The following is a 14673-nucleotide window of genomic DNA, read 5'->3' as shown; positions in this document are numbered from 1 at the left end:
AAAAATCAGCAAAACTGATGGTACATTGAAAAAGTCTATAAACATGTGTAATGTGTAGCACATTGGATCTCCCATCTTCACATTATAATTGGGTTTTTGGTGATCTTATGTGTTTTATTTTATGCATTTAAAACATTATTAGAAGTCCATGGCACAAAACAAATAAGAACTTTTACTAACATGAGTTCAGATCTAAGGTATGCATTTATGGCAATCTGGGGAACTGGACAGTCAACAAGCATTTATTAAGTACCTACTATGTCTTAGTCACTGTGCTATACACTTAGAATATAAAGAAAGGCAAAAACTCAAAGAAAATAACTGTTAAAAGTTATTGTCTTCTTTTCTGCCGTGCTAGAACTCAATCTTATATAATTCAATTACCGTTTTTTCAGTTATTCCATTTGTGTTGTACTCTTGGTGATTCTATTTTGGGTTTTGCTGGCAAAGATTTTGCAATGGGTTGCCATTTCCTTATCCAGTTCATTTTTTATAGATGAGCAACTAAGACAGAGTTAAGTGACTTGCTCAGATTCACCCAGCCAGTGAGACCAGATTTGAACTCAAGAAGTTGACTCTCCTTGATTCCAGGCCCAGCACTCTGTACTATGGTGCCACCAAGCTGCCCTATATAATTCAGCCCTTCCCCAAAGTCCCCAATATTATTTATTTGTACAGGACACAGGGAAGGGAATTATGCTGTATAATAAAATAACTTTGAGATGGCCAGAATTCCTTGTTTCCTGGGATCTTGTGAATGGGCATCCCATTGTTTACAATATTATAGCTGAACTGATTGACAGAAAGCCTTGTATTTTTAGTCATACCTAGTTCTGCTTTGGTCTGTTTATAGCCTGGGTATTAATCAAGACATTGATAAATAGGCAGGCTTTTCTAGGATGGTCACATTTTGGAAAGGTGTTCTTGAATTTAGCTATTTCTGACTCCAAGCCCAACATTACTCCAGTAATCCCTTAAAATTTCTTCCTACATTTCTTTTTTTTCCTTCTAAGTACATATTACAACTTCTGTTCCATTTTTCCTTAGGAATTAAGATGAAAATAACAGGAGGGCCAGAGAGTAATCAGTTGCTGTGTAACCTAAATGCAGATTTCTCAGACATGGGGTTATCTCTGAATGAAAAAAAATGTGAAGATTTTATCTTTTCCATCTCTTGGCTGTTTTTGCTGATGTGTTCATGTGGAATGACCCAATCTCAGCCACACCACGGGTCACTATTTGGGGCAGCAAACTCAACTTCCGAAGCTGATAAGTGAAGACCTCCTTGGGCCAGAGGGCTCTTAGCATTTCAGGAAGAAACAGATCTGAGTAGTAATAACAACAGCTGACGGTTATCTGTGGCTTTAAGGTTTTCAAAGAGCTAGGAGGCTTATATAATCTCAGACTCAGAGCAGGAAGGGATCTTCAAGGCTGTCTCATCCAGCCCCCACATTTTACAGATGAAAACATTGGGGCCCTGAAGGGTTAAGTGATTGCCCAGGGTTGCAAAAGATCTTAGAGCTGGAAGGGAGGCCAGTCAGGAAGCATTTATACTGAGTTCCAGCAATACCATCACTTTGCAGATGAGGAAATGGAAGTTCCCAAAGGCTACATGACTAGTCAGTGAATATAGCTTGTAAATTTCTGAGGTAATATTTGAACCCTCACTTATCCTGACTCCAAGTCTAGTATTGCTTCCACCACATCACATGGACCGACCAAACGTGCTGTCTGTTCCCCTTTGCATGTGAACCTCAGCAAAGGTCTCTTTCCCAGGCATTTGACTTTTCCTTCCTTTTGTTCATTTTTATGGTGATCTGTGAGTAGATGCTTATAGCCTCTGGCTGGCCTTTTTCTTCCCCAAAGTATGTGTGAGTGTGTGTGTGTGTGTAGAATTACTCTTTAAACTGCATTAAAAAAATAAAAAATCAGAGACCTTGATTCATTGTGAAAGTTTAGAAACTAAGGACTGAGCTAGCCAAGAGCTGGCAGGTAGGCGTGTATTTGTGTCTGTTGGTGTAACTTGAGTGCCCTCTGCAATATGCCAGTATTTGTGCATTCAAGAGCCCTCTGCTGGCCAATTTAGAAGGTTAGTTACTTTACCAAGAAGGTCTGAAAGGGACCAAAATTCTGAAAAGTATCAGATGGACCCCTAAGGAGATTATAATAGAGAAATATCAGAATGAGGGACTGAAAACCTATGTTTTAGTCCTACATCTTCTACTAACTAGCTATATATTGTTTTGAACATCATTTAATCTCTCTGGATCTCACTTCATCCATAAAATGGGAATTGTGAATTCAAAGATCTCTAAATTGTTGCCCAGCCCTAAGATTCTATGGCCAATAGAAAGTCGGAAGGCAATCAGTCCTAAGAATTTATTTAGGGTTTAGTACAGGTCTGAGGCAGCAGCTAGAAGGCTGACTGAGTGGATGGAGCATTGAATCCGGTGTCAGGGAGACCTGAATTCAAATGTATCCTCAGATAGTTACTAGTTGTGTGATCTTGGACAAGTCACTTAACTTTTTTTTTTTTGCATTGGAGGTAGCTAGATGGCTCGTAGATGAAGTACTGGGTTTGGAGTCCAGAAGACCTGAATTCAAATCTGACCTCAGATACTCACTAGTTATGTGATTCTGGGCAAATCACTTGAATCTGTTTGTTTAATCTATTAGAAATGGCAAACCTCTCCAGTTTCTTTACCAAGAAGAGACAGACATAATTGAACAATGACATAGTATGGGTAAGGAGTGCTCAGAATACAAAGGAAAAAAAATAATATTTTCCCTGAACAAGTTGAATGGTGGAGCCAATATGTATGTTAATGGTACATACAAGATATACAGAGGGCAGATACAATGTAACTTCAGTGAGGAAGGCAGGGACCAGGAAAAGCTGCTTTTAGGAGGTGGTGTCTGAACTGAGTCTGGGAAAAAGTCAAACTCCAAGAGACAGCAGAGCATTCCAAGTATGTGGGACAGTCAGCACAAAATCTCAAGATAGGAGATGAGAGATAAAGTGAGTGCTGGAGGTCCAGAATGGCAAGAGAGATGAAAGAGGTTAAGGATCAGATCGAGGTCTTTTCTGGGTAGCCAGCAGTGATAGGTGGAATTAGCCATCTCCAGCAAATCTGCTCCAGAGTAATCTACCCTATGAAGTGATCAGTTATGTATTGCTGATGAGAAGACTAGAAAAGAGAAGGCTTGGGGAGGGGGTGGAGAGAAGAAGGGATCCGACAAAATGGCCGTCTCCAAGTATCTGAAGAGTTGTAGGGAGGGAGAAGCATTTGCCTTGTTTTCCTTGGCTCCAAAGAACAGAACTAGGAGTGATAGTTGGATATAATCAAGAAGCAAATTTAGACTTGTTTAAGGGAAAACATCCCAATAATTAGAGCTATCCAAAAAAGTAAGTTGAGCTGTCTTGGGAAATTTGGGTTTTCCCCCACAGTGATTTTCAAGCAAAAGTGTGGTAAATGTCAAAGCTGGGATTGGATCCCCTGAATCCAGGTTGAGTGTACTTTCCTTCTACCATTTAATCTAGTACTTGATCTTATACTGTCAACAGGGCTATGTTTCCCAGAGGTATCCCTGCCCCTTCCAAGGGTGCTTCCAAGCACCTAAACATCTACAGAACAATGACAAGGCTAGTAATTGGCAACACATTACACATTAAAGGAAATAAGGTTTCTGGCTCAGAAATGATTTTATGGGGGAAGAGTAGACATGACTGCTATTTGTATTTGAAAGGTTTTCCTGTAGAGGGAAGACTGGCATTCCATCTGGGCCCAGATGGCAGAGCTAAGAGCAAGAAGATGGGAATTTACAAAGGCAGATTTCGATTTGGCATGAAAAACTTGCAAATGTAATCTAAAGTGGGGTTTTGTTTCTTGAACAGATGGGGTCATTGAACATGGGATGTTATCAACCCACCAAATGCTGTTTTCACTACAGGTCTTCAAGCAAAGACTGGATGACCTCTTGACACATGAGTTAGAGAGCTGATGACCTTTCAGGTATGGGTTGGACTTATTGTCTTTGAAGTTCTTTCCAACTCTGATTTTTTGAAGGCAGAGATGTATTGTCTTCCTTCCCACCTGCCATCTTCCAAAATGCTGAACACATGGCAGATAACCAGTAAGTATCTTTCAACTTTTTGAAATAATCAACAAGCATTTATTGTTGTTGACTGACATACAAAAAATGGAGACATACTCTATGTTTAAGGTTAACTAAATGGAAGAGGGTACTAGCTAAACTGTTTTCAAATCTGCCAGACAGAACAATGAGAATTCTGGAAAGATCCTAAACCCAGGATTTATATAGCAATTTATCAGCCAATACTGACATAATTTCCAATAAAACAATAATCTGTTACTTTGTGATCACTATATTTGTTCTGTGTATAGCTTGTTGTATATCATTACTTGCATATTTGCCAGCTATATGATCCTAGGCAAGTATGGTTGCCTCAGTTTCTCATATGTAAAATGAACTAGAGAAAGAAAAGGCAAACCACTCCAGTATCTTTGACAAGAAATTCCCAAATGGGGTCACAAAGAGTTGGATATGAGTGAAATAAATGAATAAATTACATACTGTTGTTCCCATTATGTTGTGGGCTCCAGGAGGACAGGGACCATCTTTTACTTTTCTTTGTATCCCAGTGCTTAGCACGATGCTTATTGTTTAATTGTTTTTCAGTAGTAGCTGCCTCTTTGTGATCCCATTTAAGATTTTTTTTTTTTTTTTGGCAAAGGTACTGAGATTGTTTGCCCTTTCCTTCTCCAGCTTATTTTATAGATGAGAAAACTGAAGCAAACAGAGTTAAATGACTTATCTAGGGTCATACATCTACCAAGTGTCTAAGGCCCAGGTCTGAACTTGGAAAGAGAATTCTAGACCTGCTGCTCTCCCACTATACCACCTAGCAACCCCTCCTGGCATGTGGTAGACACTAAATAATTTTTGTTAACTGACTGACTGATCTACTTTATTTTATGCTCACATCATACTTGTAAAATGGGTCAATCAAATGATGGAGTTGGACCTGGACCTTGAGTTGAGTGTTGATGTTATTTCTCATCATACCTCTAAAGATAGAAGTTTTATTGAATTTGTGATTTTTAAAGAATGCATAGTATAATGGATAGGGTACTGGGCTTAGAGTTCAGAAGTTTTCCTTGTAGCTTCTGTTTCTTTTCTTATCTACAAAATGGTGGCAGGGATAGGGTTGGATTGAAAACCACAAGGTTTTCTTAACGTAGGATCTTATGTTTGTTTTTTTTCTTTAGTCATTTCCTGATATTATACTTCACTTTTCCCTTTAACAAAGAGGATACACCAGCTCATTAAAAAATCAGGAGGACCTGAGTTCAAATCTGGCCTCAAATACGTCTTAGCTGTGTGGCCCTGGACAAGTCTCAGCAAAAAAAAAAAAAAAACCCAATAAAAAACAAAAGCCCCAATGGTGATAAATGATCTCATTTAACAGAGAAAAAATTAAGCAAAACTGATGTCATGGCCAAATGAGTATCATATGCAATATTCCCTTTCTGAAGTCCCTCATCTCTCTTCCGGAAAGGAAAGGATTGTGATTCATTATCTGTTCTCTGAGATTAACATGGGTCATTTTGTTTAGCCAGCTGCTTTTTCAGGGCAGTTTCCACTTACAGAATTCTTGTCATTATGTAAACAGGTCCTGGGGTCTCCTTTCTAAGCACATAACTTTTCATAATCTGCGTATCTTTTTATGGTTCTCACAACTTCTGCTCAGGGTGACAGCCATGCTCATCCCTCTAAGTTACAGACGCCCAGTCTGTCATCCAGGCAGGGCAAGGCTGCTAGAAAGGGATGACGTGGGCAAGAGGAAGGCAGAAATTAAATGTGGCCGGTTCCTTTCAGTACAACAACAGCATCTGCTGGATTGCTGAGGTTACTGCAGTTTTTGTTCTATTTTTTTCCATTTCAGTTGGTGCGTGCTATGGTACCTGGCTGCACAGAGGCATCCATTGATTAGACCATACCTATTTTTAATTCTCATGGGATTTTATTAGCTGTGTGGTGGATTGATAATATCTCATTCTCAATGAACCCATCTGTTTAAGAAATAAACATCTAACCTCCTCGATTGCTATCATATTTTCCCTTTTTGGTTTTTATGCATGTCAAATATTCTTTCAATTAATAACGCGGTTCAAAAGTTGCAAATATTTACTTTCTCTTTTAGTTACTTTTCTTGAGCCCCAGACCAAAGCTAGGAAAGATGGTCAGAAATTGCAATATTCCTTGCTGAGGACATTAAATTCAACATTTCCACATCTTGCTGGTGTTTCTCAGCATCCTCAATCCCCTGCCTGTTTATATCAAACGTGTAAAGAGCTAATATTTTCCTATCAGTTGCTGAAATATCCTTTAAAGAATATCCTGTTCCACACAAAGAGCCATCTTGCCAGACTTAAGCTGTTGCTGGGACCATCCCATAAGTCTTTCTTGATTGGTAGAACGCGCTACTGGCCTGGTCTTGAAGACCCCTGAGTCAACTCCATGCTACAAAGAGGCAGCAGAGTAAAGATAAAAAGAATAGTCATAACAATAAAGTATCCCAGAAGTTATCCTAATGTTATAACATTTGGCATTGTAGGAAGGGCTCTCAGAAGCTGCTATGAATTTCTGTTTTCAAAAATGTATTCTATCGCTATTCCTTTTAATTTTACCTTATAGTCACTATCTACTGATCCATCCCACCTAACTCATGCCATCCTGCTTCCTTCCTTCCTCTTAACAGCTGATTTTCTTGCCTCTAGTGTCTTCTCACTTTAACTTAGCTGTCAAAGTAATTTTGCTAAAACACAGATCTGACAAAAAAAAAAAAAAAAAAAAAGAAAGAAAGAAAAACTTGAGGATCAAATGTAAGATACTCTTTTTGGCTTTTTTTTATAACCTACCCCATTCCTCCTTTTCATAGTCTTCTTACACCAGACTCTTCTCCAGTTACACTGGCTTTCTATTTTCCCTCACTCAAAACACTTCATCTTTCTAAGTCCTTTACCCTAATTGTCTCCCATACCTGAAATGCTCTCTCTACTGACCTTTTTCTTCTGGCTTCCTGGGCTTCCTTTAAGACTCACTTCAAATTCTTTTTTCTGCAAAAGAGCCTTTTTAATCCTGTTCTCCATCTCTCCTTCCTCCTGGCTCTTTACCTCTGAGATTATATGCTGTCCTAATTTGTGTGTACTTTTTTTCCCCCTTACGTTGACTTCCTTATTAGAAGGAGAGCTATCCAAAGGGAAAGAGTATGTTTTTGCCTTTCTTTGAATTTGCCAAGCTTAGCACACAGTAAATTCTGGAACACAGTAAGCATTCAATAAATATTTTTGACTGACTAAACTGGCCATATCTGAAAATGTTTGTCTTGTACTGCACCTAGAATCTGCTACCTATCTGCCAAGAAGCTGGAGGGATACCATTCATACTTCATATGTCCCTTAGGAATATCTAAAAATGCATGTAGCAATCATTGATCTCAAAGTCATAATTTAAAAAAAAAATCAATCAAGAGAGAAATCTACATTATATGTCAGTCATATTAATATTATTTTAGTTGTATGTGTATGTGCATATCTATATATGTATGAATATTTATATATGTGTATGGATCTGTATATATACACATACATATATCTCTATACACATATATTTATGCATATACATTCATATATGTGTATAATGTACACATAAACATATTTGTGCTTAATTGTAGCCTGCTTGAGAGAAGTGGGAGTATGAAAGAGGAAAAAGAAGAATAAAGTAAAAAGTATACGATAGAGAACAAAAGGAAGCAAAGAAAAGATGGACAACCATGAATATATTGCTGTTTATCATTATATATACTTTCCTGATATGGAAATTTGTTACATATAGAATTCAAAAATTCTCCCTGATGTTCTGCTGCATACACAACAAATTTTTTCTTTTCTTTCTTTCCTTTTTTATTCTGTTTTTTCTTATTTTACATTTAAGTCTTGACTAAATACACAAAAAAGTAAAAGGGTATGCCTTATGCCGTTCCGTAGTTCACCACCTTTCTGCCAAGAAGCATGAGGAATGCCATTAGCTCCTCACTCTAAACTTAAAGCCTTTCACCACTACCACATTAGTACAAGTTTTCAAGACTAGCTAATTATTACCATGTAAGACAAGGAGAGAGATGACTTCTCTGTCAGGAAGACCTGAGTTCAAGTCCTGTCCCTGATATGTGCTGACTGTGTGACTGGGCAAATCACCTAACTTTTCAAGTGCTTCACGAACTCTGGGACTTTTGATTCTAAGGCTGTGGTGCTGTTGCTGTCCAGTTGATTCAGCCATGCTTGACGCTTCATGACCCTCATGGACCATACTGTCTATGGAGTTTGTTTTGGCAAAGATCTTGGAAGGATTGGCTACTTCCTTCTCCAGTAGGGGATTAAGGCAAACAGAGGTTAAGTTATTGACCTATGAACACACAGCTAGTAAATGTCTGAACCTGGATCTGAACTTAAGCTTTCCTGATCCTGTAGCTTTTCCTGTATCCGCTGAATCACCTTTTATAAGCTGGCACTGATTTGCAATGTAAAGGGAATTTCTCCACTAGGGTTACCTGAACCAAAAAAATCATAGGACCCAAAAGAAATAGCTCAGGAGGGCCTGCCCCTGAGGGATAAAATGTGGGAAAGGATGGATTAGAAACAGGAAGAGGAAAGAAGCATGGCACCTGGGGAGGATGGGGTTGCTAAATAGGGGTGATGGTTAAAGACGGTATGCCACAGTTCTCTTTTATTGTCCTTACTCAGTTTTCCTAATTATCCTGACTCAGTCTTGCCTCAGTTTCCCTGCTTCTCAGTTGTGTAAAACCTCCCCTCCCTCTTTATCAGAATACTTGATAAGGATAAAAGATCTTATGTTTTAGAATATCAGAATGCCTCTCCCCAAGTCTGGGTGACTTCCCCTGTTATGTCATCTCATCTCCGGAGGCTCACCTCATCCTGTCGGAGTCCATTCTGCTCTCAGTACCCTGACTCTTCCCCTGCCCCTGCGTCTGAGCCATGTGTGTGTATATATGTCTTTGAGAACTCACACTGTTTCAGTCCTGGGACCAAACCATGCATCCAATTTGATCTCAGTATATCTCTCCATTTTATAAATTATTAAATACTGTCTAATCTCTACCTTGCTCAGTTTCTCCAACATTACAAAGAGGAAAGATTCAAATGGAGTATCCTAATATCAACAGACTGTATGTATTGGGAGACATAGTAGCTCTCTAAGAATCAAATGAGACAATATCTGAAATTGCTTAGCACAGTGCCAGGCACACAATAGGCACTTAATAAATGCATATTCCCTATTTCTTCTCTCTCAGCCTGAGCTCTTACAGCTTTCAGGGTTAAAGCTTCTTGGAGCACAGGAAACCTCAGGGACTAGGAGATAAATCAACACACAGGTATAGACAGATTTATTTGTTTTGGCCAACAGCTATCCTCCCCAAAGCCTGGTTCAAAAGAAAGTCAGCCAAGACAGGAAGTCTACCTTAGGTTATTCACCATATTTATAGGATCATATATTTAGGGTTGGAACGGACTTCAGAAGCTACTGAGTTCAGCAGCCTCTTTTATAGATGAGGAAACCAAAGCACAGAAGAGCTAAGGATATAAAACTAATAAATAAATGTTGGGAGGAGGACTCAAACTCGGCTCTTCCCGACTCCAAATGTAGAGACCTAACAATTATGTCAGTTAGGATGTTGGCCTGCTTCTTGCTGGGGTTGAGAGTTCTCATAGGATAGTGTAAGAATTAGATGGTAATTTAATTTTCATAGCGTTATGAAAAAATGAATTGGAGAATGTTAATTTAAATTAGAAAATTGAAACCTACGAAATGGGATGCTGGGACCCCCAAGGACATCAAAAAATGTAATGAGGGGTTGAGGTTTTAGATTTGAATAGGAGCCTTCTGGGCTTTGACTCCTCCCCTTCATGGTTACCTTCCCCCAAAAGAATGTCAACTCCTTGGGGGCAGGGACTGGTTATGTAATGAGGGGTGGAGATTCACATTCTGTAACTTCGGTAATACTCAATTAATGGGGAACCAGGGGAGGGAACTGCACTTCAGGATCGGAAATAAAAGACTGCCTTTGAGCAAGGTACCCATTCTGCAAGAATGTAAAATAAATCTTTTTTTGCATTCATCTAAGAGTCTGTGAAATTCTTGGTAAGATATTTTGTTTCTTACAATAGTATTATCAGCAAACCCTCACTGAGCCTTATCATATGCTAATGACATGGCCTAATTACCCAAAAATGACTGCCTTCCTGCAAGCTCAGGCTCAAGTAAATCACTCAGAAGGTGGTAGTCTCTATTGGTCCAGTCCATAGTGATGGAAGATATCAGGGTTAAAAAGCAGTTAGCTTCAAACTCAAATAATAAGGCAACATCCCAGGAGTCAACAAGCCCATATTCTAGTTGGGGAAATGCACACAAATTTCCAATAATACTAGAACACAAGGCATCACATCTAGAGTCTTGACCCAATTTGGGGCACCTGATTTTAGCAAGACTGTTGATAAGCTGGAGCACATCCACCCAAAGTAGAAAATCAGGATGATGAGGGGTTTCAAGATCATGTCATATCAGGGTCAGTGGAAGTAAATAAGTATGTTTAGTGGTATGTTTATTAGTCAATAAATTATTAAGTGCCTACTATATGCTAGATACTGTAATAAGTAGCGGAAACAAATGTAAAGAAAGATAATCCTTGTCCTCAAGGAGTTTATCAGCTAATACAGGAAAACAAAACACAAAAGGAAGTTGAAAAAGGGTGGGAACAGGTTTTCCATCCAGGGGCTTGGTGAAGTCAGAGAAGTCCCAAAATAGTTCAGTCACTGAGAAATAGTTCAGTCATTGAACTCACTCCTTATACAGAGGGTTGGATTTCATGGATCTATTCTCTAATCAGAAAGACAGAGAGTCGTGGTAAAAGGAGATTTGGGGGGAGACGAGAGCTTTCTTTAGTCTTTTGGAAAGCTGATCTATGGAAGGACTAGATTGATTTACTTGGTTCCAGAGGGCTGAGATATTATTATAAATGGGCAACAGAGAGGCTTGATAGAAGAGAAAAAAAAACAAAAAACAAAAAACAAAACCAAAAAAAAAAACTAAATATGATCCACAGGAGAAGGAGCTTACTCTGGAGATGATGAAGTCAGGGGGCTTCAGGGAAGCTTAATGACCTATTTGTCCTTGATGCTGTAGAAGGGCTTTGTGTTTGGATTTGAACTGAATTAGATTGTCCCTGAAGGACCTCCCAAGTCTAGGATCCTATGATTTCAGGAATCTTGGCTCAGTGTTCACCTTCCATTCTTGTGGTTACAATCCAGTCACTTAATCTCTCTGGGGGCCCAAAAGGAATGGGTGGGCATATATGAGTTCTATAATATCCCTTCCAACTCTGAATCTATTCTCCTATGATGTCACTGAGTGACACCCAGAATTGACAAAGAATGATCCAATGCCACTGAGTCTCTCTAGTACAGACAGAGGGACTCTCAGAAGCAGTAATTGGGACCTGAAGTTTAAGGACTTCCTGGAATTTAATTTCCATAAGAAAGGAAGGCTTGTGTTTCCTCAGGAACATCTCTGGGTTATTTTGGTCCAGTTACAAATGCTTTAGCACTTTCAGAAAACATTTCTTGAGTCCATAATACAGCTTTTCCTCCATTTTGTCCTATCATTTCATTTCAGGTTCATTACACAGTATGTATGTAGATATGTATATTATGTATATATATATATATATATACATATATATGCTTTTTTAAAAAAAGCCTCATTGCTACTTTTCACAAAACCAAATAATAATCAGATAATACAAGACACAATAAACAAAGTCAGGTTTATACAAAAGGTGATGAAGCAGGAGGGAACTATTTCCTTTACTATAAGTTGTGGTCCCTTTAAGAAACTTTTTTCCTTTTGAACTGTGATTCCTTTCAGAGTCTCAGCCCCTCTTGGGGAAGGCATATCTCTCCCCCCCTTCCCCCAGATAAGTTATCTTTCCAGGATGCCAGAGGCTTTGATTCAATTAGAAATCCTGTTCCAAAAACACCCTTTTGAAGTGTAGTTAATTCCAATAGGAGATCCGGGCTGAAAACTGATAAGAATCTAAGCCTGGTACCTCAGCTCCTGAAGCCCCACCAAGAATCCTGGTCTGATCTTCTTGGGCTGTCCCAGCCCCCACTAAATACCCAATATAACAGCTTCCCTCAACTAAGATCTTTGCAGATGGCCCAAGCACTTTTCCAGGACCATTCTGCCTGCTGAGAACTGCATTCTCTCAGCGCAAATACTCCATTTTCCAATAGATCTGCCACTATAAAAGTCAGTCTGTTAACAAACTGATTTCTATTCAAAAATAAATTTTCATTTTGCAATTAATAATTCGTGAATGAGTGAATTCTTTCACTCCTAAATCTGCAGCTGATTTAAAGGGGATTCTTAACAACTTTCTTATTGCCACTAACTTCTTGACCACCAGGAATTGAGACCATTCAAATCGCATCAGTAGAAAGCACATTTCTATATTTCTTCTATGGCAAAGACCTGACATTCCCTTCCTTCATCTTTATCAGCTCCTCTTTGCCATGGTGTCACTTCCCTTTGCAACAAAGAGTAAGTCCCCATAATAAATTGTATTTTTAGAATTAGAGGAGCCAGAAAATACCTGGCCACTTACCTGCAGTTCCTAAACTCAGCAGGACAGCAACCCACAGTACCCAGAAGAAAATGAGGATTATAAATGTCCAAAGTGGTTGGAGGAGCAGGAAAGGGGAATTGCTGATAGTTTTACTCGTTACTTGGAAAAGGTCTACTGTCAACTGCATCCTCTCTCTGAGAACAAAAATCAGTATGAGCAGAACCACCTGTTAAGGAAAAAGCTATTAGCAAATTCTTTTTAAAATTCCCGGGGGGGAATAGTTTTTTTTTTTCTTTAAGTTTTAAGAAATTTAAAAGCTACCGAATTCTTAGAAAAAAAGCTCAAACCTTTGTTTGACATTCAAGCCCTTCATAACCTGTCCCCTCCTACCTTTCCAATTTTCTTATACCTTCCTCCCATATACTCTTTGATAATGTGACAAGGACCTCTTCCATGTTCCATGAATAAGCCATTCCATTTCTCAACTTTTGAGTATTTTTTCTGGTTGTCCCCCATATCTAGAATATTCTTTCTTCAGCTCTACTTATTGGCTACCTTGACTTCCTTTAGGTCTCAATTAAAATTACATCTACAGCCTTTCCCATGGCTCCTGACTCCTATTGCCTTCCCTTTATTAATTATTTCCTAATTTTCTTGCATATAGTTTGCTTGTATGTATGTTTACTTGTTCTCTGCTCCAATTAGATTGGGAACTCCTTAGGGATAGGGAGTCTGTTGTCTTTTTGTACTCTTAGCACTTAGCACAGTGTCTGGTACATAGCAGATACTTAAAGTTTATTGACTAAGTTTTGTTTATTCTTTTTGCATTAACTGATAAATTCTACGCCCAAAGGAAAGGAAGGCAGTAAAGTAAAACAATGGAGAATGAATTACTATAAGTTTCTTAGGCGGGGCTTTCATCTTTTATTTCTATCAAATTTTTCCCATAGTACTTACTATAAATGGTGCTCAAAACAGCTGGTGAACTAATGGGAAATGGGAGATAAATTACAAAAGGATAAGAAGCCAAAAGTGCCATAATGTACCATTACATTTATCTTTTATTTGGATGTAAATTGCAAATGAAGCAAAATGGGATGTTCTTTTGAAGAATAAAGGTTCTCATGAGGATGTTCTTAGAAGCAAGAGGCTACAGTGCAGAGAAATTTGGCTATAGAATTAAAGGTTATATATTTGCATTCTAGTTTTGCCACTTAGTTTGGGAAAGGCATACAACAGGCAATTAATAAATGCTGATTGATTGGTCATTCTATTAAATGAAGTTTGGATTAGATGATGTACTAAATTCCCTTCCAGAGCTAAACTTATGAACCTGTAAAGTACATATTTTGTTATCTATCTTGTGGGAGGCAATATGAGATAGAAAATGCCTTATACACATGTTAACATCTTCATTGGCCATTCTGAGAGATATTGTATATGTTGAAGTACACATGACTCCTGATTGGCTGAGAGGGTACTGAGAATGATGCTGCAGGGGCTTGAGTTGGATGCAGAGATATAGGTGGAGGAATGATCTCCAATGACATCTAGTTTGGGGGAGGAGAGGGGACCTAGCTATATTTCTTCCTCATCTGATCTCATTGTCCTTACTTTAGGCACTCAGTCTTTCTATGTGTTTACTTCTCCATTTGAATATATACTTCTCAATCTTAGGAACCCTCTCACTTTTCTCCCTATATTCCCAGTGCTTAGCATGAGCTCAGTACATGGTGTTTAATAAATGCCTTTTTATTTACTCATTCTAATTTGTTTTGCATTTATCTGTGTATATATCTTACTATCCCTGCCAGACTGTAATCTCCTTGAGAGCAAGCATCATTTCTTATCTATCTTTTCCTAATTTCTAGCAGAATATATTACATATGCTCAATAAATAAAGAGGCTCAAATAAATAACAAATGCTGAATAAGTAAATGAAAAGA

The 14673-nt window shown here is 38.5% G+C and overlaps 1 protein-coding gene across 3 annotated transcripts in view; it reads right to left on the bottom strand.

Annotated features, from left to right (window-relative positions):
- The window catches only part of SLC44A3 (solute carrier family 44 member 3), a 100544-nt gene that overhangs the window by 51062 nt on the left and 34809 nt on the right, over window positions 1-14673 (bottom strand). For all 3 annotated transcript variants that reach the window (XM_074262745.1, XM_074262747.1, XM_074262746.1), the window contains one exon: window positions 12767-12953. In XM_074262745.1, coding sequence (XP_074118846.1) covers window positions 12767-12953 — 187 coding nt within the window. The remainder of the gene's footprint in view (window positions 1-12766; window positions 12954-14673) is intronic.

Source organism: Sminthopsis crassicaudata, chromosome 4 (assembly GCF_048593235.1).
Source record: "Sminthopsis crassicaudata isolate SCR6 chromosome 4, ASM4859323v1, whole genome shotgun sequence".
Classification (NCBI taxonomy): domain Eukaryota; kingdom Metazoa; phylum Chordata; class Mammalia; order Dasyuromorphia; family Dasyuridae; genus Sminthopsis; species Sminthopsis crassicaudata.
Note: the sequence above shows the minus strand (reverse complement) of the source record. Positions and strands in the feature narration are given on the sequence as shown.